Raw genomic sequence first — 25229 nt, forward strand, 5'->3', positions numbered from 1 at the left:
GCTCCGCGGGGCGCCGGGAGCCCTGCGAGCGCGCGGGGCGCCCGCGCTGCGCGGATGCGAGCGCGCCGGGCGAGCGGCAGAGCCGAGGGGATTTAAATCAGCTGATCAATAAAAACAATTCGGGGAGGGAAGGAGGCGCGGGGGGGCGGGAATAGAAGGGGGCAGAAGTGCGAAACGCTCCCGCGAGCCCCGCGGGAGGCGAGGGCGCCCGGGCAGCGCGCGGAGCGAGCGGCGCTGACCCCCCCTGCGCGGCCTCGCTGCCCCACTGCCCTGGCCGGGGAGGGCGCGTTCCCGTGCCCCCTCCCCGGCCGATCCCCCCGATTTTGTTGACATCTCCCCTCCCGCCGGCTGTAGCGCAGGCGCCCGCTCTGACAGCTGTCACTCAGCGCGGTCACATTATTTTTAGGGGGGGGGGGAGGGCAGGGGGGCAGCTGGAGGAGGTGGAGGACGGGGAGAGGGGTGGAGGAAGGTCGGGGGAGGCGGCAGAACTCGGGCAACCCGCGGCCCCGCGCGGGGAGGGGCGGGGGGGACACACAGGGGGGCCCCGGCGCTGCTCCCTCCGCTGCGCCCCCCCCGCCTCCCGCAGCACCGCCCCGAGCGCCGCGAAACTCCGGCAATTTGGGAACAACTCGCGGCGCAACTTCGGCGCGCCCCCCCCCGCCCTCCCGCAGCCCCCCCCCCCCCGCCGCCGCCGCCCCCAGCCCCTCCCCGGCCCCGGCCCCCCCGGGGGGGCGCACAAAGGCGGCGCCGGGGCCCGCGGGCGCTACTCACCCGCCGGCTGCTGCGCGCCGAGCCCCGCAGAGCCCCCGCCGGAGTCGTAGCCGCCCGCGCTGCTGCCGGAGCCCTCGGCGCCGCTCGCCACCTTCAACGAGAGCATTTCCAGCGCCTCCTGCTCACATCCTCCTGCAGGCAACTCCGCCGGCCCCCCCTGCCAGCCCGCCCCCTCCTCCGTCCCCTGCCTCTCGCCCCCCCTCCACCCCCCCCCTCCGCACCGTTTTTTTTTTTTTTTTTCCTCCCCTCCTTTTCCCCCTCCTCGCCTTGGAAACGCACAAAAGGCAGCGGAGCGGGAGGCGGAGGGGAAACCGACCTCCCCTCTGCGCCTCCGCCGCCTGCGGAAAGCAAAGAAAGGCAGAGCGCAGAGCCCTGTGCTTGCCGCTGCCTCCCCCCTTCCTCCTCCTCCTCCTCCCTCTCCCTCCTCTCTTGCCTTCTGCCGCTCCCGGCTTTGTGGGGGCTGGGCAGGGGGAGCGGAGCCGCCGGCGCGCCCGGCGCTCTCGGGGCGCTCTCGCTGCTCGCCCCGCGGCTCGGCGCGGCTCCGCTCCGCTGTCAGCGGCACGACCAGCATCCGGCCCCCCGGGGAGCGGCGCCGGGGCATGCCGGGCCTTGTAGTCCTGCCTCGCCCCCCCTTCCTGCCCCCCCGCCGCCGCCGAGCGCGCAGCCGAGCGGGGAGGTGCCCGAGCGGGGCGCGCCCCTGCGCGCACGGAGGGAGGGCTGGGGGCTGGTTTCTCTTTTTTTTGGGGGGGGGGACGTGGCGGCGGGGGGTGTTGCACCCCCCTGGGTTGTGTCTGTGGTTTCCCCCCCTCCTCCCTCCTCTTCCTCCTCCTCCTCCGCCCCGTCTCCCCGGCGAGGTCCCAGCGGGATGCGCGGGGCGCTGCTGCCCTCTCCCGGGGTGCGCGCGCACTGCGCGCCCCGCCTGCGCGCGCCCCCGCGGGACAGGGGTGAGGTGATCACCCCCCCCGCCCCGTGACCATGTCCCCCCCGCACCCTGGGGTGCAGGGCGGGCACCCCCCCCCTTGCACCCCCCCCACCCCACATGGTGCTCCCCGGATTTGGGGCCCCTTGGCACCCGCCTTGGCCCGGGACCCCCCGGCCACCCCCCTTCCTCCTCTTTATTATTATTATTTTCCTGGCTGGGGCCTGGTGGCCCTGGAAACTTCCCTGCTGTTCCGTATCCAAGGAACGCCCTGCTCCAGGGGGAAGCACCGCATGGCCGGGCTCCCCACGCGGGGCGGCCAGATGCAGGGGGCCATTCCCACGGCCTTGGGGCTGCTCTGCCCTCCCGAGCATCTCTGTGGCGGTGCCTTCCCCGCAAGCCGCTCCGCCAGCATTCCCGTGGCTGGGACACACAATATGATTAAAGCAGATAATAGTGGTGATGTTTGTTGTGACAGGGTGTTTTGGGGAGTGACGAGCGAAGGGTTAAGTCCTGGGAATTGGGAATATCGCCTGGCTGCTAATAACACGTGAGTCATCGATGAAATAACACATGGGCGCAGGGAGAGAGCCGACACCTGGCTTTACCGCTGCCTTGGGATGCGCCCGTGGGTATCAACAGGCAGTACAGAGCAAATCCTGCTTCCCGGGTGCTGGGGGGCGCAGCTGGAGTGCGCTGTGCTGCGGGAACGCTGCCGGCCTTGGCCGCGTCGCATCCGAAACGGGAGCAGCGGGTGCCCTGAGATGCGTGCGCCCACGCGGGACAGGACACACAAGCTCGCGGTGGGCACCACAGGCCTGAGTGTTCCCAGACGAGGCTTGGGATCAGTCTGCAGCGCTTCCAGACTCCTGGAAACCGTACAAAGAGGAGGCCTGCACTCCAGCCCGGTCAGCAGAGGAATCTGCACACGCAGACAGGATCGCTGCAATTGCTGCTGGCTGAGTGAGCAACTTTGCAGGCTCCCTCATCCCCGCGCCCTGAATGTCAGCTTTGAATTTTCTTTGCTATTTTTAGGGACGGTTCCAAATGGGCGAGGATCCCTCCGTCCTCGCCTTGCAGGGCTCCGCACCATATGAATATTGCAAGGCTCGATATTGATGTGTGTGCGGGATGGAGCGGGGGATCAGGCGTCTTGCACGCACAGCGGGAACGGGAGGTCGTGGCGAAAACATTGCCCTGCAAGCAGGATGGGCCTCGACGTAAAAGATTTATTAATTTAATCCAAAGCATTAAAAGGTCATGTATTAATCAAAGAGATGCTTAAAAATGTCAAAGTCCTTTGTCAGGTTTGAAGTGCATCTCTATAGTTATCATAAAATATATATATCAGTCTGGCAGGGAGCCCTGGGAGGACGAGGAGCGGAGGGGATGGGCGGGCGAAGCCAGGGACGTGCCGAAGGGTTTCCCTCTTCCTCCCTGGGAAGAGCCAGAGCTGCTTGTGGGATGTGGCCCCTGGTGCTGCGCCGGGCGCTGGGTTGTCCTTGGGGTGGCCCTGTGCTGACACAAGCTGTGGCTCAGCCCTGTTTGTCCCCAGGCTGGGTTTGTGCCCCCTCCCAAGCAGGCTGGTGTCCCTGTCGTCCTCAGCTTGGCTGCAGCGGGTGGCTAGGTCTTGGCATGGGGACAGGGAGCTGCACGGGGGGACATGGAGCGGGTCCCGTTTCCCCCCCGGAGTCTGAGGGTGGCTGAAGGGCCCCTCAGCTGCCACCGCGCCCAGCAGTGGCCAGGGGACACTGGGGCAGGGGGAGTGATGTCCCTGCCACCCGTCACGGCTCTGTGGGTGCTCGGCCCTGCCTGTGTCACTGGCGGGTCCTCAGGGCCACCCGGGTCACCTGGGCGCCCCGTCGCTCCCCGACAAGTGCTGTGTCAGCAGCGCTGGCGCGGACTAACGCTACCATCTAGCGGCTGCTTTGCTGAGACGGGGCCACCGCTGTCCCCGGGGCTGAGCCCGCGTCCCCTTGGCCCGGGGGTGGGACTCGAACCGCCCCCAGCGAGGCCCAGGGCACCAGGGGCACCCTGGCCTGTCACCCCCGTGCTGGGCACTGCAGCAGCTGCCAGGACCCGCCACCTCCGCTCCGCTGTCCCCAGAGGGCTCGGGGCACCTTGGCCAGCAGCATCCACTGCCCCTCCCTGGGCCAAGGGGACACAGGGACAGCCTGATGTCCCCCGGCTCAGCACGACTGAAGATCCCTGCTCACTGCTTTGTGTTTGTCCTGGAGCCAAATTTCTTGGCAGAGAAAATGGGTGCGAGGTAGCAGGCGCAGGGACAGCGAGGTGGCAGAGCCACGCGGGGCACGGCGGTGGTGGCGGCTCTGTCCCTGCACTGCTGGCTTTCGCTGGGGGGGATGCGGTCCCTGCAGCCCAGCCCGGCAGCCCCGGCCTCCTCTGAGCCTCGCACTGCGGATTTGGCCGCTTTCCACTGTTGTCTGGTCACTGCCGCCGCGGGCACCGGCGGCCGCTGTGCCACCCATGCGCGGGGTCCCCCCGGGGACGCAGCCGGTCCCCGCACCCCTTTGGGGTGGTGACAGCTCCTTGGTGGCTGGCGGGGACAGGGGTGGGGGTGGCGGTGCTGGCGGCTCCCTGGCGCCGAGGTCAGCGGCGCGGCCATCTGCAGCGGTCTCACACCTGCGCCCACAGCGCGCTTGGCAGCGCGCGGGCCCGCGCGCTCCAGAAACGCGGCTCCCTGCGTGTGTGTGTTTGTGCGCGCCGCGTCCCTCCGCGGGCCGGCTCGCTGCGGCCCGCCTGGCGCTGGGGCCTGCTGAGGCACGGAGAGCACCCGGCCGGAGCCGGGCACGCAGCGGGAGCGGGAGCGGGCAGGTCTGGGTGCCGCGGGACAAGGGCCAAGGGCGACGCCGAGTCCCTGCTACCGTCTGCTTTCACTCCTGCGCCTGCCCCTCTGCACCACCAGGCCCTGCGCTTACCTCGTTAGTCCCTTTTTGGTGCATTTGGGAGCCCTGTGGCACCAGCTGCAGTTTGGCATCTTGCCCCACATGAGACTTCGAGTGTGGAAGGAGAGGAGAAGGGATGGATGGTTGGGTGGATGCTCAGGGGAATTGATGCCCACCCTGAACGCTGCTGCATGTGGGTGCCCCAAGCGAGCGAGCACATGCACGCCCGCGTGCAAGGGCGCACGCGCACCCTGTGCATCCCCGGGCACGTGCCCTGCAGCCGCCGGGCTTTTGCATGGCTGCACACGGGTGTGCATGGGCCCCGCGGCACGCAGCACGCAAAGCAGCCCCCCGCCTCGTGCTGCAGAGCCCCCCAGGGCGGCAGGGCCCCCGTGCCCGCGCGAGCTCGCCGCGCGCCCTGGCGCCGGCGCTGCAATCTGGCGACCCGGGCTGTGCCGCCGCCGGCCGGTGCCAACCGCCTCCTCGCGGCGCCTGTTCTCGCCACACAATCTGCTCCGCTCGCCCGGCCCCCCGGCTCCGGGCAGCCTGCCCAGCCTGGACCGCGGCCTGGTGCTTCCCAGGAGAAATCTCGCCCTTGGATGGGCGAGGGGGACGGGCGCCAGCGGCCCTGATGAGGACCCAGGGGGGTTGCAGCCCTGGCACTGTGGGGTTTGCAGCCTGTCATTGCAGGGTTTGCAGCCTGGGTACTGCGGGATTCGCAGCTCTGGCACTGCAGGATTTGCAGCCCGGCACTGCGGGGTTTGCAGCCCTGGCACAGCCAGGTGCAGCCAGGGGTGGGTTTGGCATTAAAACGCTGTGGGGAGGTTGGGTGGAGGGGAGCTGCCAGCAGTGCCAGGGGGAGCAGCACATCCCCAAACCCGCTGCAAAGGGCCCTGCACCTCCCTCCTCCACCTGCCCTGGCCGCCCTTCCCACCAGTGCTGGGAATCCATCCCAGCTGGGCCCTGCTGGGGTGGGACGGGAGGAAGATTAACCTCTTCCTCGCCAGCCTCGATGCACGGGGGCACCCCCGGCACCACCTGCAAGCGATGCAGGACCCCTCCACTCCATGAGATTTTCCAGGGTGTTGTTTGCCAGGGGATTAGACAGGGTGGGACGGACTTGGGCCTCCCCACTTCTTAGAAAGAGGTTTATTTCCCTCTATAGACAACAAAACCCCCCCTCCTTGCCCATAAATCCCCCCTCTGGCTGGCACCACCAGGCAGACGGGTGCCCCCCATGGCACCAAATGCACGTGGAGGGGAGCAGGGCTGGGGCCCAGCCTGCAAGAACGGACCCCAGGGACAAAGCGAGGTCTCCTGCACTGCTGCATTGCAGTAGCCCCCCCTGCGCCTTGCTAGCCCCCCCGTTCCTGCTGGCTGCACCGAGCCACAAGGGCAGCAGCCCCCCCAGCCCCTCCTAAGGCAACGGGGGCCGTGGGGAGCAGCCCCCCATGGAGCTGGGTTTGGGCTGCTGGCGGCCCTGGCCCCTCATCCCAGCCCGGTCCCCTTGTCCCCCCTCCAGTGCAAGCAGCGTTTATGGCTTTCAGGATTTGGCCCCGTTTTAAGGAGAGGAGATAAAAGCTGGGGGGGAAGGAACCCCCCACCAACAAATATAGGGCGCCCTGCGGGGGTGGGTGGCAGCCTGGGGGTGAAATCTTATAAATTAAAGCTGCTGGGGGACATCGGTTACAGCGGGGATGGGAAGGGGCTTCCCCAGGGCAGTGCCAGGTTTTGCCTGCACAGAGCTGAGCTGGGGAGGGGGCACCCGCGGGGTCCTCGAGGCTGCTTTGGGCAAGGGGTGGTTGCAGGTTTGGTGGGATCATCCCCAAATACTTGTGCTAATGCTACTGAACGTGCCCTGAGGATGTAGGGGGGGACTTGGCGTGTCCCCCATCCCCAGCTGCCACCCCATGCCACCAAGGGCACCGTGGGGCTACGCTACAGGGTTGGGGGGGACAAAAGCCGCTTGTCCGGTTAAAAGCTGGGTGCGAAGGCCACAAGAGAGGGGCTGTGCCTGGCCCGGGGGGGGGACAAAGCTCTGCCCCCACCCACCTCCACAGTCCTTGCGCAAAGCCCCGGTGCGTCCCCAATGTCCCCAGAGGGGACACACACAAAGGGCGCAACGTAGCCCCGTGGAAAGGCAAGGCCAGCGCGAAGGCGGCTCCCATCGGTGTCACTGGTTGTCCCCAGGCTGGTACTGGGGCTCGGTGGCCGTGAAGTAGTCCTCGAGGAAGGCCTGCAGGTACTCGAAGGTGGGCCGCTCCTCGGGCTCGCGCCGCCAGCACTGCGCCATGGCGTCGTGCAGCGAGGGCGGGCAGCCGCCCGGGCACGCCATGCGGTAGCCGCGCTCCACCTGCTCCAGCACCTCCCGGTTGTTCATCCCTGCGGGCGGCGGTGGCGGGAGGGAGGCACCGGCGTCCCCAGCGTCCCCAGCGCCTCCCGCCGCCCCGTACCTGGGTAGGGCACCCGGCCCTTGGTGACCAGCTCGGTGAGCAGGATGCCGAAGGACCACACGTCCGACTTGATGGTGAAGCGGCCGTACAGAGCGGCCTCGGGCGCCGTCCACTTGATGGGGAACTTGGCGCCTTGGTGGGACGCGGAGAGGCCGGGTGAGCCCGGGCAGGGGCGCCCAGCACGGGACAGCCGGCACGTCCTCCGCCGCGGCACGCGGGACATGCGGGACACCCAGGACACGCGGCGCCCGTGGCACCAGGAGAGCCCCCGTCTGGGGAAGCCAGCACCATGGGCCCAGCGCCCAGGACACCCAAACCAGGGCACTCAGCACCCTGCGCTCAGGACACCCTGGCACCCAGGGGACCCACGGCAGGACACCCAGCACGCAGGACACCCGTAACCGAGGCGCTCGGAGCACCCCGGATGAGGGCTGGCACACGGGGCCGGGATGGGGGTCCCCGGGGGCAGCGGTGCCGGGCCGGCTCACCCTGGCGCGCTGTGTACTCGTTGTCCTCGATGAGGCGCGCGAGGCCGAAGTCGGCGATCTTGCACACCAGGTTGTCACCCACGAGGATGTTGGCGGCGCGGAGGTCCCGGTGGATGTAGTTCATCCTCTCGATGTAGGCCATGCCCGCGGCAATCTGCACCGGGGGACACACTGAGCACCCCCTGGCCCCGGCGGTGTCATCCTCCACGGCCTGGCAAGGACAGGGGCCCCATGGGGACGTCCCCCTTCCCCGTGCCAGCCCCCCGCACCTGCGCAGCCATGTCCACCAGCTGGGGCAGCTTCAGGTATCGTCCGTCCCCGTCCTTCAGGAAGTCCAGCAAGCTGCCTGGGGACAGAGGCGCCAGTCACCAGCCCGAGCGCCACCCAAGGGTGCCCTCCCCTGGCTCCCTGCCTGTCCCTGCCACTCGCAGAAGTGCAGGGGGCAGGAAAGGGCGGGTGGCTGCAGCCCCAGGGCCAGGCGCTCCACTCACCCTGGCTCATGAACTCGGTGACGATGTAGATGGGCTCCTCGGACACCACGGCGTAGAGCTGCACCAGCTTGTCGTGCCGCAGCCGCTTCATGATCTGCGCCTCCTCCAGGAAGGCCTCGGGCGACATGGTGCCCGGCTTCAGCGTCTTCACCGCCACCTTGGTGGTGCCGTTCCACGTGCCTGCGCGCGGGCGACACGGTCACGCCGGGCCTGCGGCCACCCGGCCTGCCCGGCCCCGCAGGGCTGGCACGGACGGTGGCATCCGTGGAAGGTGGCGCGGCCACGTGGATGGAGGGGGGCATGGATGGAAGGACACGTGGATGGGCACAGGGATGCAGGGGCAGGAGGATGCCGCATGCCTGCATGCATGTGTGGATGGAGCAGCAAGGAAGCCAGGGCCGGGAAGGGGCACGATGCCGCCGCAGCCACCCCAGGACAAGGAGCCCCCCTCGCCCCACGCCACGGGCACCCTCGGGTCACCCCTCGTGCCCGGCCTTACCCTGCTGCCAGCCCCTCCGCGGGGCAGCCTCGTGTCCCCTCGCCGATGGCACCGGGCAGGGTGCGCGGCGGCCCCCCCTGTCCCCCCAGGCCGGCCGGGCCAGCCTTACCCATCCACACGTCTCCGAAACATCCCATGCCGAGCTTGGTGTTGAGGCTGATGGACTCGCGCGCGATCTCCCAGGCGTCCTTAGCTAATCCCAGGGTCTGGGGCTTCAGGGCAGGGCATGCGCGGGTTAGCAGATGGCACAGCCCATCGTTACACTCTGCGGGGCACGGGGGGCAGGATGGGGTGAAGGCGGCATGCACACGGCGCGGGGGGACGGGCAGGACGCGGAGGAGGACGAGGAAGGGGCCCCTGCCCAGGCCTGGTCGTGGCTCCTGCTCATGTGCCCGTCTGAAATGAGGGGTGAGGGGGGGTCCCATGACCCCCCCTCCAAGGCCACATTTAGGCTGAATTTAGAGGTGCTGGGGGCAAAACGAGGCCCCCACCGCTTGCATGCCAAGAGCGAGGAGCAAACGCCGCGTGTACAGGCGGTGGGGCTGAGACGGGCGCACTCGTGTCATGGAGAGCAGCAGACCTGGCCCGGGCGGTCCCCTGCCGCCCCCCTGCATCCCACCCCATCCCGCCCAGGGCTCCTACCCATCCACACTTCCCCGAACTGCCCGTTGCCCAACTTCTGCAGGAGCTGCAGCGACTCGCGCGGGATCTCCCACACGTCCCTCGTCTTGACCGAGAGGTCGGCCAGGCGCGGCGTCCCGCGGCGACACGGCACGGCCAGGCGGCAGCACAGCCCGGCCGCGCGCTCTGCGGCGCCGCCGGGGACACCCCGTGAGCCCCGCGCGTCCCCGCGGCGCCCGCCGTCCCACGGGAAAGCGCCCGGGATGCGGCCCCTCCGAAGCTGCCGTGCAGAGGGGCTGTGTCCCCTCGGTGCTGGCATCGTATGGAGGGGGGTACGGCCGATTGGACACCCCTTGTGCCACCAGCAGCTGCATCCCTCCATGGATTCCGATGGGAAGATGTCGATATTCCACCCCCAGGGGCCAGGTTACCTTCTCTGGAGATGCCGCAGCCAAGGTGGGTCCCGCAACGCTGCCGCCGGGACCCGCTCCTCCTCCTCCAGTCCCTCCCGTCCACCCCTGTCCATCCCGTCCCCGCGCCGCCCGGCCGTACCCACGTAGTGCTGCACCAGCTGCTGCACCGTGTCGAACTGCGCCCGCGTGGTGATGTAGTAGCCGCCGCAGTCCAGCTTGCGGATCTTATAGTGCTTCACGTGGTCGCCCTTGGCCTCGTCCCAGTCGCGGATGGAGAGCGAGTAGGCGCCTTTTTTGGGGGGTGGGGGTCAGCGCCCCAGTGCGGGGGACCCTGCTGCTCCCGGCGTCCCCCCCGTGCCCTACCTTTGGTGGTCTCGCTCTCGCGGATGAGGAAGGTGCCCCGGACGTTGCCGTGGCCCAGGAGCTGCCGCTCGGCGTCTTTGCGGCCCATCTTGCCAAAGTACCACCTGGGGAGGGGGGCGTGAGGGACCCGCACCCCTCCCGGGCCTGCCAGGACGCCTGGGCCCCCGGCTGGCTGCACAGCCCCCGCCAGGTACTCACTCTTCTGCCTGGATGGAGTCCACGGGGGCCACGTAATTGCTGGGGATGTAGCCCGTGGCGCCCGAGCTCAGCGAGCGGGCCTCCCACCAGTCCCCCTCGCTGCGGGAGAGCGGCGGGACGTGAGCGGGACGGACACGCGGACGGACAGACCACCCTGCACATCCCCTGCCAGGACGTGGCAGCCCCGGCCGCCTGCTCCCGTGCGCGCTGAGCCCGGCCAGCTCGTGACACGCATGGCTCCCCGGCACGCTGCAAGGGCGCCGAGGAGGGCCAGGGTGGTCCCGGGAGTGGGTTTTGGGACCGGGGGTCTCACGTGTTGTTGATGATGTGGAACTTCTCCCCCTTCTCGAAAGTGAGGTCCTCCTCCGTCCTGGCCTCGTAGTCGTAGAGCGCGACGAAGAGCGTCACGCCGCCGCCTGGGCGCGGGGGCGAGCGCGGTGAGCAGGGCCGCCCCACGTGTCCCCCCCAAAAACCCACCCGCGCTGACCTGTGATGCTGCTGCCGCGCGCCTGCAGCGTGCCCGACGGGTAGAGGCCCGAGAGCGCGGGGACGGCCGCCGCGGGCGCCGGCGCTCCGTGGAAGTTGTTGAAGTCGGGGATGCAGGTGAAGGTGTCCGCGGGCTGCGGCGGGGCGGGTTCGGGCACCGCCGGCGGGGCCTGGCCCTTGCCCCGGCGCTTCTCCTTGCAGTGCACGCAGCCCATGGCGGCAGCACCTGCGGGAGCGAGACGGCTGCAGGAGCGTGCGGGAGCGCGCGGGAGCGTGCAGGAGTGTGCTGCAGCATGCGGGAGCGTGCAGGAGCGTGCAGGAGCATGGAGGAGCGTGCAGGAGCATGGGGGAGCGTGCAGGAGTGTGCTGCAGCATGCGGGAGCGTGCAGGAGCATGGAGGAGCGTGCAGGAGCATGGAGGAGCGTGCAGGAGTGTGCTGCAGCATGCGGAAGCGTGCAGGAGCGTGCAGGAGTGTGCAGGAGCATGGAGGAGCGTGCAGGAGTGTGCTGCAGCATGTGGGAGCGTGCAGGAGCATGGAGGAGCGTGCAGGAGTGTGCTGCAGCATGCGGGAGCGTGCAGGAGCGTGCAGGAGTGTGCAGGAGCATGGAGGAGCGTGCAGGAGTGTGCTGCAGCATGCGGGAGCGTGCAGGAGTGCGCACTGTGCACGCCTGTCACCCTGCCCCGGCCCCACTCACTGCGACAGCTCCTCGGGTCACTTCAACTGCTCCATGTCACCGGGGCGAGGAGGAGACGCCTCTGCGGACACAAGGGAGAGGACATGAGCCGCCTGGATCAGAAACACCCTGGAAACACCCCCATTTGGGGCTGAAACACCCCTGCTTCAGTCTGGAAAGTCCCTGCTGTGCCCGGAGGCTCCTGGCTGGCCCCGGAGCTCTGTGTCCCATCAGAGCAGCGCATCACCGTGTCACTCAGCCTCCTTTCAGGAGACCCGGCCACAACCCTCCGCACTCCAGAAAGTGGAAGGGATGGAGCTGCAGGTCACACCGGGGACCTTGGGGTCAAATGTGACGAAACCGGGGCCAAACTGCGGGGTTTGGGCGCACGGAGACGCTCCCCCCGGCCAGGGCTTTCCCAACGGCGCTGCCTGTCGCAAGCGGCCCCGCGCGCTCCCGGCCCGGCTTTCGCCACCGGCAGTGTGGCAAGGCCACGGCCGCTCCGCGCGGACACTTTTTCTTTCTGTTTCTTTTGCTGACGGGAAAGAAACGTTTCAGCTGACTGAGGTCCTCACACGTCCCCAACCCCATCCACTCCGGCTGCAAAACACCCCCCTTGCCGTGCTCCCGAACTTCCCATTTCCCTGGAATTCTCTAGCTCGCCCCTGCTGAGCGCGCTGGAGACACCGCGCGCTGAGACCTCCCCAGCTCATCACCCACGGTGTGAGGTGGCACCAGACGAGGTGGCTTTTGCCCGCCGTGGGCTTCTCCTTCCCAGGAGGAGCACTGGTGACACGGGGGACGCGGAGCTGCGGGGGGGACGCAGAGGAAGCTGCGGCAGCGGGAGGAGAAGTGGCCGGGGAGCGCGGAGGAAGAGGAGGAGGGGGAGGAAGGTGCCAAGGGGAACTGCGGGGCTGGCAGCATCCCAGGCCTTCGAGGATGGAGAAAACAAGGGCGAGAAGCGCAGCGGGATGTGAGGGGTTGTGCCAGCAGGACGTGGGTCACCCACTGCAGGACGCGTTCCTGTCCCCAGCCCTGTGCGGCCCCAGGGCCCCCTTTTCCCCCCCGCCAGGCAAAGAGGGGGCGAGAGCAGCCGCCCTCCCGCGCGGACCCGGCTCCAACCCCCGGAGTCGCTGCTCCCAGGGGGGAAACTGAGGCACGGGGCAGCTGCAAGGTGGGAAGCTGCCCCATGGGGCACATGTGCCCTGGCTGTGTCCCCATCCCAGCACGGGGACTCTCTCCTTTCCCGCGTGGTGCCCAATGCGCTGGACGGCTCCGGGCTCTCCGTACGATGTGCAGCAGCGGGAGCAGGGCACACGTTTGGCCATGGCCCACAGGGGACATCGTCTTTGCCCCCTGCAAAAGCGCCAGGGCCAAGAGCGGCGTCGCCCCGCGCAAGCTCCGCGCGCACTCGCCGCGCGCAAGCCGGGTTTTTACCCCTGCCATGGGCCCAGCGGTGCCACCTGCCCCGCGATGGCCGGAGCCCCGCGGCCCCGTCCCCGGCGGTGGCCGGGAGAGCAGGATTTCCGTTGGAATAGCAGCAATTGCCGGATCCGAGGGGCTTGCAGGGGAGGAGGAAGCGGAGCGGCCGCTGAGCGCGGCCCCGAATACAATGTCCTGCACGGAGCAGGGTGGGGAGGGAATTGTAAAGCACAGGAAGGCGCCAGTTCCTGTTCCTCCGTGAGGCGCAGCCAGCGCTGGGGACCGGCCACGGGCCAGCGCCCCGGGGTCCCCCCTGCTGCCACCATCGAGCATGAGCCGGACCCCCCCTTGCGCACAGTGCTGTGGTGGGGATGGCACCTGCAGGGTGGCAGGTGTCCCTGTGTCACCGGGCGGTGCTGTCCCTGTGGCGCCCGGGTCCCCACATAGTGTCGGGGGGGCGAGGTCACTCACAGCGAGTGCTGTCACCGTCCCCCCCACGGCGCTGGCACTTTTCTGTCCCCCCAGCTCGCTGGGCCTGACAGGGGGAGGAAGGGGAGGGGGTCTCCTGCCCCCCACCATGGCACAGCCCCTGTCCCCTGCAGCCCCCACAGGCAGCACGACCCCCCCAGCAGATCAGGGGAGCAGCGGAGCCCCCCCAGCCCTGCACCCCTTGCCCCGCCGCGGCCACCCCGGTACCGTGAGCTCTGCGTGGGCCCCGGCGCGGGCCGCGTCTCCCGGTGCCTCCCGGCGCTCTGGCCGCGGCGCGCGCGGCGCTTCCCCTCCCCTCGGCCCCGCTTCCTCCCCGCGCTCCGGACGCGCTTGCGGGGGCAGCGAGTGGCCGCGGTGCCCGCGCTCCGGACGCGGGGCCGGGGCGGCCAAACCCGCGCGGGGTTTGGAACCCGGTGCCCGAGCGGCGGCACCGCGGGGGTCCCGTGCCGGGGGGCGGCTCTCGGCAGGACCCCCGGGTGACAGCGGAGCCCTGGGGGGTCAGGGCAAGCGGGGAGCCCCCGTGGCGGCGCAGCCCGAGGGTCTCTTGCAAGGCACCAAGGCAGGAACCCGCTTGGCACCCTCCTTTGCCTGGGGGTGGAGCAGGGGGCAGCACGGGGGTGCCCTGGGCGGCCGGGCCAGGCCCGAGGCCACGGGGATGGGCTGCTGGGGAGGAAGTGGGACCTGTCAGCAGCCCCGGCAGCCAGCGGGGCCCCCCCTCGCTCCCCACCTGAAATAAGCGCTGCGGTCGGCCCCGGCGCGGCTCGGGACAGCGCCCGCAGGACGCCGGGGATATTTTTAAGCGCGGGTGGCAGCTTCCGGAGCGGGGCTGCACGGCCAGGGAGCGGGGCGGGGGGGTCCATGCTGGGGTTTCGCGAGGCTGCTGCGCTCCAGCTCGCCCCGAAGCCTTTGTCCCCCCCGCTCCCCTCCTCCTCCTCCTCCTCGTGAGCTGCCCGCTCGGCTGCGGCGCTTCCTGCTCGCACGTGGGGCTGGCGCAGGTGCCGCGATGCCGCGACCCCCGATGGGGACAGCGCTGGTGGGGGTGGCCCTGGGGGTGGCCCTGGTGCCCTGTGGAGGGGACATGGTGCAGGGGGGACAGATGAAGGCTCCTCATCCAAACAGCCTGCGGCCACTGGTGGGCACAGCCCCCTTCACACCTGCGCAGCCCCCTCACCCCAGCCCAGGTGTTTCGGGTTGGCTCCAGCCCCGGGGAATGGAGGGGGGAGGAATTCCCCGCCCCCTGGGATCAGATGCAAAGAGAGGAGGGTTGTGCAATGCTGAGGGGCTGCATGGACCCTGCTCCGCGTCCCCTCGGGCCACTTGTGGTCCCCAGCGCCTGCGTTGCTGCACCCCCGTGCAGGGACCCTGCACAGCACCCCGAGGTGCCCCGTCCCGTCAGGCACCACATGATGCCGGTTCCTTCCCCTCCTCCGGGGAGGGCCCGGCCTCCGCACTCTCCGCATTGGCTCTGCCGGTGTCTCCGCTGCGGGCCGAGCCGGGCAGGCGGCCGTGGCGAGCATGGGCGTCCTCGGCTGGGTGGCAGCCTGCGCGCTCTGCGCCGCCGTCCGCGGTGAGTGCGGCCCCCGGGACCGACCCCCCGCTCCGCGCGGTTCTGGTGCTGCTGGGGACGCGCTGGGACGGGAGGTGCCGCTGCCCTCCCCATGGAGCGCGCGGGGCTGGGGGCGAGGGGGGAACGTGTCCCCGTGCCGGCCTGGGTCCCTGCGTGTCCCTTGGGTGGCAGGTGGGGGCCCAGTCCTGGGCCCTGGCGGGTAGGAGTTGGGGGGCAGGGGAGGAAAGGGGGTGAAATGGAGGCTCAGTGCAGCAAGTCCGACCTCATTGCACTCCTGACACTTCCCTGTCCTGCCACTCGCAGCGGCAGGATGGCAGGGGAAGGGGGTGGCCATGCAGGGGACTGCGCCCTGTGGGACCCCCCATGGGTGGCCGCAGTGGAGCTGCAGGTTGAAGCTCCTGTGCATCCCGGGTGCTGCCAGGGGGTGCCCCAAGTGCCCTGGACGTCTCGGTGGCTGCTGGTGGCCCTGGTCCGGGAGCCGCTCGGCCCCGGCCCCGCGGTGCCCGGGAGCAGGAGGACGGAGCGGCACCGCGCTGCCGCGCGGGGCGTGTTGGCGGGGCCTTGCGCAAGCCGCGCTGCCGCGGGGACCGACAGGGCAGGTCCTGCCGGTCCCCCCGAAACCGCGTCCCGCTCCGCAGAGACGCTGGGAAGGGTTTTGCCGCCCGCCTCGGGCATCCCTGCTTGGGAATCTCGAATGGAGCTGATCCTGGTGCCAGCTGTGGGGGTGGCACGGCTGGGCACGAGGGGGTACAGAGAATGGGCATTTTCACAACAACAGCGTGAAAGCTCCCTGTCCCTCTGCCTCTTCCACCTGGATCCATCCCTGTTTTCCTCTTTTTTTCCAGGAGAGGACTGCGAGCTCTCCCACTCGGCCCCTCAGTTTGGCTCCATCTACCATGTCAAAGGTAGCGTCCCCGTGCCAGGACCGGCTGCTGAGCGTGGCCGGGGCCCGCAGCCCCGCGGGTGGACGGTGCTCGGCAGGGCCCGCAGTCCCCATGCAGGGACAGTGACCGCCCGGTGTCCCGCAGGAGTCATCAACCTGCCCTATGCCGAGATCGAGGAGCCCTTCGAGGCCTGGTACAACCTGACGGGAAAGAAGAGCCGCATCCAGTACTATGGGGGTGAGCGTGTGGTGGGGACGCGTGGGGACAGCCCGTGGGCTCCCCATGGGGCCCCGAGAGCCGCGCGGGGACGCGGTGCCTCAGTTTCCCCATGGGGCCGGTGCAGGGCAGGTCATCACCTACCAGCTGGGCTCCGTGAAGCCCTACGGGATGCGCTACAAGATCACGCCGGAGACCACGGAGAAGGAGGTGAACACCAGGAGGTGCTTCCAGCTGCCCGGCTCCAAGGAGGACGTGGTCGAGGCTCAGAGCGTCTTGCCCAGCCTGGACGGCTTCAAGGTGGGCCGGGGCCTTGCTGAGGTCCCCGGGATGGAGATGCCCCTTTTCTGGTGCCGGGATGGACCTTGGGGGCTCCGGTGTGGGCGCAGGGAGGGATGGGCCAGGCCGGACCTGCCACTTCTTTCCCAATCGGAGCAGCCGTGTTGCAACCTGGCAAACGCAGCGTGCTGGAGGCGCGGGCAGCAACGCTGCACAGCTCCCTGCCCGCCCGGGGCCACGGGATGTCCCCGAGCGCATGGAGCGCGCCGGGAGGACGCAGGGAAGGGCACGGCGGGACGTGCGCGGTGGCACAGGCGAGCAGGGCATGAGGCCGCGGTGCCGTCCCGCAGTTCGTGCGGGAGGAGTATCACCGGGGCCGCTACTGCGCCGTGTGGCAGAACGTGACGCGCTGGGCGCAGAAGAAGAACGTGTACACGCTGTGGGTGACCAACGCGAGCTGCGGCGCGGCGCCCGTGCACTACGAGATGCACGGCTACAACAGCCTGCTGGGCTCCCACTACGACAAGTACGAGATCTCCTACAGCCACTTCGACAACAGCTTCCCCGCCTCCGTTTTCGACCTCCCTGTGAACGGTAAGGGGGGCAGGCAGGGACCCCGAGGCACCCACCGTGGGGACAAGGTGGCCAAGGGGGTCAGGATGATGCTGCATCACGATGCTGTGGAGGGCTGGATCCGGATGGTCCGAGGATGCTCCTGGAGCACCTGCGAGGGCGGGCATGATGCCATGGGCAGGGGGACAGTGACCTGGGGGCCCAGTCCCATCCTGGGGGACACGGACACCTTGATGGCTTCCCCCCTCGCACTGCAGAGACCAAGCGCTGCAGGGACCTGCCGGGCAGCGCCGTGGAGCACCGGGTCCTGGCGAACCCCATGGAGGACCTGGTGGGACGGCAGCCGCCCTGGGCCCACCGCGTCTTCCACCACTACCGGCAGCGCCTGGGCTGGCGCTACGGCTCGGCGCGCGAGCGGGAGCACCGGCAGCGCGTCTTCATGCACAACATGAGGTGGGACCGCGCGGGGCCGCGGCCGGCAGGGCGCCTGGGGACACGGGAGCAGCCCTGTGCCCTTGCCCCGCGGCAGGTTCGTGCACTCCCGGAACCGGGCCGCGCTCTCCTACTCGCTGGCGCTGAACCACCTGGCCGACCGCACGCCCGCGGAGCTGGCGCTGCTGCGGGGCCGGCGCCGGAGCCGCGCGCCCAACGGCGGGGAGCCCTTCCCGGCCGCGCGCTACGCCGGCCTCATCCTGCCCGAGAGCCTCGACTGGCGCATGTACGGTGCGTGCGGGCTCGGCGCGGCCGCGCACGGGGCTCCCGGGCCTCGTCACCCTGCGGACGGGCTCTCTGCTCCCCCCGTGGGTTGGGGCAGCCCCATGGGTGCTCAGTGCAACCTCAGACAGGGCCAACCCGCTCCCTGACGGTGGGCTGGGGACGCATTGTGCTGTGGTCCCCAGAGGTCCCTATGTCCCGGTTCTGCTCATGGAGCAAGTGGCGCTTGGCCCTTGCGCAGCCTGATGTCAATGGGCACCTGGATTTCACCCCAGAGCAGGCAGAGCCCCGGGGCAGGTGACTCCAGCGCAGGTCACTGTGTCCAGCAGCCGAGCCGGGTTCGCGGTGCTCTTGGGCGCCTGGCGCATCCCCTGGGCATCCGTGTCCCTTTAGCTGCTCTTAACCCGTGTTCCAGGCGCGGTGACCCCCGTGAAGGACCAGGCCGTGTGCGGGTCCTGCTGGAGCTTCGCCACCACGGGCGCCATGGAGGGTGCCCTGTTCCTCAAGGTGCGCGCGGGGCCGGCGCGCGGGGCACCGCGATGGAGGCCGCGTGCTGCTCCCTGCAGCGGGTCCCTGTCCCGCAGACTGGCGTGCTGACCCCGCTGTCCCAGCAAGTGCTCATCGACTGCTCCTGGGGCTTCGGCAACTACGCGTGCGACGGCGGCGAGGAGTGGCGCGCGTACGAGTGGATCAAGAAGCACGGCGGCATCGCCAGCACCGAGTCCTACGGCAGCTACAAGGGGCAGGTGAGGGCAGCCGCCCCCCGGGGCGCTCGGGTGATGGACGCACGTCAGCGGAGCCGCTAACGGGCCCTGGGCACGAGGAAACTCCCTGCGCTTCAAAGGCAGCGCCAAGCCCAGCCCGCAGCTGAACCAGGCGGTTTTGTCACTGCCTGCCTCAGTTTCCCCTCTTGCAACATCCACACAAGGTTCCTCCACCCCGGCACTGCTGCAGCCTCTGAGCCCTCCGTGCCTGGGGCAGGGGAGGGAACGGGGCTACCCAGGTGGGAGATGGGGCTACCGGACCCAGGGCCAGGGCTCTGGGTGCAGAACATCCTCCCGTGGGCTGTGTGGGCAGCGCCGTGTCCATCGCCCCGAGCCACCAGGCCAGTGTCCCCAGCATGTCCCCAGCGAGGCTGGCAAGCCCGGAGCGGGGATGCCGGAGTGGCCCTGTCCCCGTTCGGTCCCTCCTGGCCCTCCCTGAGCAGGGGGGCGATGAGGGGACCGGTGGGGCTCCCCATGACACCAGCTCCCCCCGCTCCCGCAGAACGGCCTGTGCCACTACAACCAGTCTGAGATGCTGGGCAAGATCACGGGCTACGTGAACGTCACCTCGGGCAACATCACGGCCGTCAAAACGGCCATCTACAAGCACGGCCCTGTGGCCGTCAGCATCGACGCCTCGCACAGGTCCTTCTCCTTCTACTCCAACGGCGTCTACTACGAGCCCAAGTGCGGTGAGCGCGGCGGGATGGGGCGCCGGGGGTGACCTGCTCTTTACTGGAGCTGCCCCGTGTGGCCACTGTGACCCCCGTCCCCCTCTGCAGCCAACGCGACGGGCGCGCTGGACCACGCGGTGCTGGCCGTGGGCTACGGGGTGCTCCAGGGAGAGACCTACTGGCTCGTCAAGAACTCCTGGTCCACGTACTGGGGCAACGACGGCTACATCCTCATGGCCATGAGGGACAACAACTGCGGCGTGGCCACCGAGGCCACCTACCCCATCCTGGCCTGAGGGCCACCGTGCTGCTCTGCTGGGGGGGATTTACCCCTTTGGGATGCAGCAACGTGAAGGAAGGTGTTTTGGGGGGAGATAAGGTGGATGGGGGGCTGGACACCCTCTCTGGTTCCCAGGGCCCTGCTGCTGCAGCTCCAGGACTTGCTGATAAAAACTCAGGAAAAAATCCCGTCTTGCTGCTGAATGGGAGAGGGGAGAAGAGGGTAAAGGAGGGTAAAGGGACGAGGACACCCTCTGTTTCTGGGGCAGGGTGAAGCCCTGGAGCTGCCTCCCCACAGCTGTGTCCTGTCCCCTTTGTGTCCCCTGGCCCCTTCTCTCAGCCTGGTGGCACCAGGGGGGTGCAGGGAGGGGACAGAGGGCACTGTCACCAGGCCCTGGGCCAGAACAGGCAGGGCCGAGGCTTCTCCAGCACCGGAGCACAAACAACCGCCCCCCCTGGACTCGTGCCGAGGAGGGAAATTCCTGGCGTGCGCTGGGGCCGGCGTCCAACCTCTGCCCCACTGCCCGGCCCCGTGTTGTGGCTATGGGAGGGGACGTCACCCGCGGGGCTGGCAGCGCGTGAGCTGGGTCCCCCCTTGTCCCCGATGCCCCGGTAGAACCCTTGTCCCTGCCACCCTGGGGTGGGGGGACCCGCGAGACCCTCGGCGGGGATCCTCGGGGCAGCGCTTGGAGCATCCTGTGCCCCCCAGTGCCTGGGCCAGCCCGGGCGGTGCTGGCGGCGCCCGCTCCTTATCGGCTTGTTTGGGGTCCGGAGCGGCGCGCTGGGCGCTGCGGCCTTGGGCCCGCGGCAGCCGCACGCGCAGCCACTGGGCCAGGTGAAGGCCGCGCACGGGGACTCTGTCCCTGGCCGTGTCCCCGCGGTGCCGGCGTCTGAGCCGAGTCCTTCCCCTTCTGCCAGCCAAGAGCCCCCCAGGTGCAGCCCCCGCCAGCGCCTGAGGACGCGGGGATGCAAACGGCCCTGTGTCCCGCTGCGGCTGTGCGGGACATCCCTGGGGACGGGGAGCGCCCGGAGGGTCCTCCTTTCACCATGCGCCTTCCTGGGGTGCTGGGATCCGGCTGGCTCCTCCTCGCCCTGTGCTGCTGCCAGGGCTCCCCACGCACCTCGTGGGCAGCATCCAGCACCCGGAGAGCGGGGACACCCCAGCACCCACCGCCGGGACAGCAGGGACGCCCCAGCACCCGTCACCAGCCCAAGGGTGGCCCCAAGGGACCGGCTCCTGCCCTGCCACCCCTGCCCTGCAAACACGCAGCATGGGTGCTGGTCGTGGGGGGAGCACCCACGGGTGCCCATGGAGGAGGGGAGGGGGACGGGGCGGTGGGGTGACACAAACCACCTCCCCCTTGCTCCAGGGCCATCCCATGGGGAGGACCTGCCCGTGGTCCTATTTAAGGCACCCTTGGGTGCAGAGCAGCAGTGGGTGCTGCAGGATGGAGGTGCTGGGGAGGCTGCTGGTGCTGGGAGCTGCTGTGCTGCTGGGTGGGCACTATGGCGCGGTGCACGCTTGCATGCACGCGTGCTCGTGTGCACGCATGGGCGCGCGCTGGCATGCACGTTTGCTGTGCCCCCGTGGCACCCTGCCCCGTGGAGCTGGGGCCCTTGTCCCCTGAGGAGAGCTGGTGGCCGAGGGGCGCTCTGGCAGTGCCCAGGCTGGCCTGGCACCCCAGGGTGCACGTGGTGGCCCCTCGGGGCCTGGGGCACCCCCTGCTCTGGCCCGGGCAATGGGGGTGCCCGGGAGGATGTGCAGAGAAGGGCTGTGGCTTAAGGTGGCCAGCTGGGGCTGAGCCCAGCGGCCACTTGTCATTGTGCCACCCGCACGGGTGCCCCTGGCCCTGGATGTGCCCCCGGGGAGCCGGTTCCTGGCGGGCAGCAGGCGGGAACCTCCGCACGGAGCCTGCAGCGTGAAGCAGGTCTTTCCTTCCAGGAGCGGAGGGAAAGGCTCCTCCAGAGACACCCACGTTCGGGGACATCTACCACGTCACAGGTACCACTGGGGACGGGGCTGGGGCTGGGTGGTGCCACCGCAGCACCGGGTGGGCAGCGCTGCCACATTGCTGTGCGGAGGCGGTCGGAGAGCTGCGGTGTGTCCCCTCCGCCTGAGAGGGGACAGCGGGGACCCCCTGCCGTGTGCCGGGCCGGGGCGGGCGCAGCGGGGTGGCTGCGTCCCTTGGGAAGTGCCCTGTCCTGTCCGGGCCCCTCCGTGGGGCTGAGCCCCCGCGGCGGCTCCCGCCCGGACCCCCCGTGCCCGCAGGGATCATCAGCCTGCCCTACGCCGAGATCAAGGAGCCCTTCGAGGCCTGGTACAACCTCACCGGGGGCAAGAGCCGCATCGAGTACTACGGGGGTAGGTGCAGGACGGGGCCATGCACCCCCAGAGCCCCAGCAGGGCCGGGAGCCCCCCGGCCACCCTGGGAGCGGGAGGCCACGGGACACCCTTGGTGGCACAGGGTGGCGGTGACGACTCGCGGCCACCCCGGGCCCGTCCCGCTCCCCAGGCCAAGTGGTCACCTACCAGTTCGGCTCCATCGAGCCCTTCGGCGCCAGCTTCAAGGTGACGCCCGAGACCACCGAGACGGAGGTCAACGTGCGCAAGTGCTTCCGCATCAACGGCACCGACGGGGACCTCGTGGCCCCGCAGAGCGTCTTTCCCAGCCTGGAGAACTTCAAGGTGAGCCCCACGGAACGGGGACACGGGGCAAGGACGGGGACGCGGTGCCACCTCCCGCCACCCTTGTGCCGTGCCCGCAGTGGGTGAGGGAGGAGCGTTTCCGCGGGCAGCGCTGCGCCGTGTGGCAGAACGTGTCCTACTGGGGCCGCAAGAAGAACGTGTACACGCTGCGGGTGGCCGGCGCGGCGCGGCACGCCGTGCCCCTGCACTACGAGATGCGCGGCTACAACAGCCTGCTGGGCTCCCACTACGACAAGTACGAGATCGAGTACTCCACGTTCGGGCACCACTTCCCTGCCAGTGTCTTCCGCCTCCCGGACGGTGAGTGAGCGGAGCATCCTGGACCTCCATCCTGGATACAACCCCCCGAGCGAAGGGTTGGATCCAGCTTGTGCTCTGGGAGTAGCCAACGTGGCCCGGTCCCCTCCCGATAATCCCCTGCCTGCGGATTCCTCCTTGCATCCGTGGGGAGGGAGCAGCCCCCGCGGGGGCTGTTTGCTCAGGACGGGGCTCAGCCGTGCCCGGTGTCCCCGGTCCAGGTGTGCAGTGTGAGCAGTGGCCCGCGGCCGGCCCCGAGCACCGCATCCTGGCCAACCCCATGCAGGAGTTTGTGGGGAGGGCTCGGGATGCGGAGCACGTCCACCACCGCCTCTTCCACCACTACAAGGAGAGGTATGGGAAGAGCTACGGCAGCGAGGAGGAGCAGGAGCACCGCAAGCGCGCCTTCGTGCACAACATGCGGTACGGGGCGAGCGAGCGGGCGCGGGACTCGCTCCCGGGAAGGGGATGCCCAAAGCACCCCTGAGGCCTGGGGAAGCTCCCGTAGCGCTCGGGGAGGACCCAAGAGCTCCAGCCTTGCCCGAGGCTGCTGGCATCTCCCGAAAGCTGCATTGGGAGCATCTGCCTGGTCCTTGCGGCAGGTTCGTGCACTCCCGGAACCGGGCCGCGCTCTCCTACTCGCTGGCGCTGAACCACCTGGCCGACCGCACGCCCGCGGAGCTGGCGCTGCTGCGGGGCCGGCGCCGGAGCCGCGCGCCCAACGGCGGGGAGCCCTTCCCGGCCGCGCGCTACGCCGGCCTCGACCTGCCCCCGAGCCTCGACTGGAGGCTCTACGGTGAGAGCGCGGCCAGGGCACATGGCAGCAACTGCCACGGCTCGAGATGGGGCCGCCGCGCTCATGGGCACGGTGCCGTGTCCCCTTGTCGCCCCTGCAGGCGCGGTGACCCCCGTGAAGGACCAGGCCGTGTGCGGGTCCTGCTGGAGCTTCGCCACCACGGGCGCCATGGAGGGTGCCCTGTTCCTCAAGGTGCGCGCGGGGCCGCTGCGCGGAGCACTGCGATGGAGGCCGCGTGCTGCTCCCTGCAGCGGGTCCCTGTCCCGCAGACCGGCGTGCTGACCCCGCTGTCCCAGCAAGTGCTCATCGACTGCTCCTGGGGCTTCGGGAACCAGGCGTGCGACGGCGGCGAGGAGTGGCGCGCGTACGAGTGGATCAAGAAGCACGGCGGCATCGCCAGCACTGAGTCCTACGGGCCCTACCTGGGGCAGGTGAGCCTGGGAGCTCCGCTTGTGCTGCGGGACACAACCCTCCCCATGGCCCTTCAGCAGAGGGGCAGGGCCGGGTAGAGCTGCTGTCACCAACTGCTCGTGGATGGCGGCTCCTGTCCGGCTCGGGGATGCTCGAGTGGAGCCTCCTCCTCCTCCTCCCTGGCGGGGGTGAGTCCCGCTCCCTGTGCCACGTCCCCGGATCCATGCCAGCCCCTTTCCCCCTGCAGAACGGCTACTGCCACTGCAACCAGTCGGAGCCGGTGGCCCAGCTGGCCTCCTACGTGAACGTGGAGCCGGGCAGCGCGGCGGCCCTCAAAGCGGCGCTGGTCAAGCACGGCCCCGTGGCCGTCAACATCGACGCCTCGCACAAGTCCTTCGCCTTCTACGCCAACGGCGTCTACGAGGAGCCGCGCTGCGGTGAGCAGAGCCGCCGGCCAGGAACGCGCAGGGGTGCCAGCTGCGGACAGGGACCCCAGCTCTTCTGGACCAGCCGGAGGATCCGTGTCCCTGCTGGCATGCGCTTCCCGGCCTGCGGGGTGTCCTGGGGGGGATCCTGTGCGCAGGGATGGAGATGCCCCATCGCTCCTGCCACTGGTGCAGCTGGGAACTGGCTCTGGCCACAAGGACGTGGGTGAGACCCCCTCTGCTCTCTCCTCTTTTCCCCTCCCCAGGCAACGAGACGGCCCAGCTGGACCACGCGGTGCTGGCCGTGGGCTACGGCGAGCTGCACGGCAAGGGCTACTGGCTCCTCAAGAACTCCTGGTCCACGTACTGGGGCAACGACGGCTACATCCTCATGGCCATGAGGGACAACAACTGCGGCGTGGCCACCGCCGCCTCCTTCCCCATCCTGGCCTGAGGGAGGGCGGCGAGGGGCAGCGGCTGCTCCCGGCACCCCGGGGCGGCCGCTTCACCCTCCTGGCAATAAACGCCCGGAGCAGCCCCTTGTGCTGGGGGTCTCTTCTGCCAACCCCCTGGATCTCGGTGCCGGGGGGACAGACGCGGGTGCTGGGTGGTCAGAGCAGCCCCCGGCCGTGCAAGCCTGCGAGGTGCAAGGTTTGAGCATCGCTCTGCATTTGCGGATCCTCCAGGCGGGAAGCACAAGCGGGGTGAGGGGTCCGGCCGCAGCCTCCCGGCTTGCCGCAGGCAGAGCCACCCTCATGGACACGGGTCCTTGCAGGCTCTGCTCCGAGGAAGCCTGCGGCCTTCCCGCCCCGCTCCACAGGACCGGCCAGCCTTGCTGCCCCCGGGGCCGTCCACAGCAGCCAGAGGTTGAAATCCCGAGGGCTTCCCACCGTCCCGCTTGGGCTCTGCAGCACCAGGGAGCCGCGAGAGGCCCGGGGGCTCCGGGAAGGCAGGATGCAAAGGGCAGTTTGGCCACTTCATCCCCGCTCTCCTCCCGCTCCGACCTGGTCCCAGCCTGCAGGGATGGAGCCGCTCCGGGTGCTCCCACCTGGAAGCCGTCGGCCCCGCTGGGCCCTCCCGCCCCAATAGCAGCAGGGCAGCCCCAGAGGGGACCTACAAGAGGGGACGAGCTGGGACCAGCCCCCGGCATTAGCTGGTAACGAGGAAGGGGTAATGAGGAAGGGCTGCCAGGGAGCTGCAGTCCCGAGGATGCTCTTTGGAGCTGAGTCTGTGCCGGCCGTTTTCGGGGTAGCTCCATCCTCCTGGGGGTGTGAAGGTGCCAGGAGCAGGGGAGCTGGTGTCTGCGCCATGGCAAGGTCCGGGTTGCAGAGCTCGGCCTCTGTGCGGGCGGGCACAGGATGCCACACGGACGGTGGCGAAGCCGGCACCGCGGGAGCGCTCCCGTCGGGAAGCAGCCCCAGGGCACCCCAGCCCTGCCGGCGCCTCCGGA

At 69.7% G+C, this 25229-nt stretch overlaps 3 protein-coding genes across 3 annotated transcripts; 2 read left to right on the top strand and 1 right to left on the bottom strand.

Moving 5' to 3' along the window:
- Positions 1 to 6753: 6753 nt before the first annotated feature.
- On the bottom strand, positions 6754 to 10823 carry FGR (FGR proto-oncogene, Src family tyrosine kinase). Its single transcript, XM_088531047.1, has 11 exons — positions 10610 to 10823; positions 10436 to 10538; positions 10123 to 10221; positions 9925 to 10028; positions 9701 to 9850; positions 9170 to 9334; positions 8029 to 8208; positions 7807 to 7883; positions 7538 to 7691; positions 7050 to 7181; positions 6754 to 6978 (listed from the first exon to the last, which is right to left on the bottom strand). The coding sequence occupies exons 1-11, from the start codon at positions 10821 to 10823 to the stop codon at positions 6770 to 6772; spliced, it is 1587 nt and encodes a 528-aa protein (XP_088387173.1). The 3' UTR covers positions 6754 to 6769.
- Positions 10824 to 14708: 3885 nt separating this feature from the next.
- LOC104568169 (digestive cysteine proteinase 1) lies at positions 14709 to 19160 on the top strand. The gene is made up of 11 exons (XM_088530997.1): positions 14709 to 14760; positions 15606 to 15665; positions 15789 to 15881; positions 15988 to 16160; positions 16490 to 16733; positions 16970 to 17165; positions 17242 to 17435; positions 17842 to 17933; positions 18011 to 18172; positions 18693 to 18882; positions 18973 to 19160. The coding sequence occupies exons 1-11, from the start codon at positions 14709 to 14711 to the stop codon at positions 19158 to 19160; spliced, it is 1644 nt and encodes a 547-aa protein (XP_088387123.1).
- A 1431-nt stretch (positions 19161 to 20591) lies between these two features.
- LOC104568168 (digestive cysteine proteinase 1-like) lies at positions 20592 to 24233 on the top strand. The gene is made up of 11 exons (XM_088530998.1): positions 20592 to 20640; positions 21086 to 21145; positions 21413 to 21505; positions 21657 to 21829; positions 21910 to 22150; positions 22369 to 22570; positions 22750 to 22943; positions 23044 to 23135; positions 23213 to 23374; positions 23602 to 23791; positions 24046 to 24233. The coding sequence occupies exons 1-11, from the start codon at positions 20592 to 20594 to the stop codon at positions 24231 to 24233; spliced, it is 1644 nt and encodes a 547-aa protein (XP_088387124.1).
- The last annotated feature ends 996 nt before the right edge of the window (positions 24234 to 25229 follow it).

The sequence above is a fragment of the Tinamus guttatus genome, unplaced genomic scaffold (assembly GCF_059628265.1).
Source record: "Tinamus guttatus ecotype Peru unplaced genomic scaffold, ASM5962826v1 Tinamus_guttatus_pri_ptg000397l, whole genome shotgun sequence".
Taxonomy (NCBI): Eukaryota; Metazoa; Chordata; class Aves; order Tinamiformes; family Tinamidae; genus Tinamus; species Tinamus guttatus.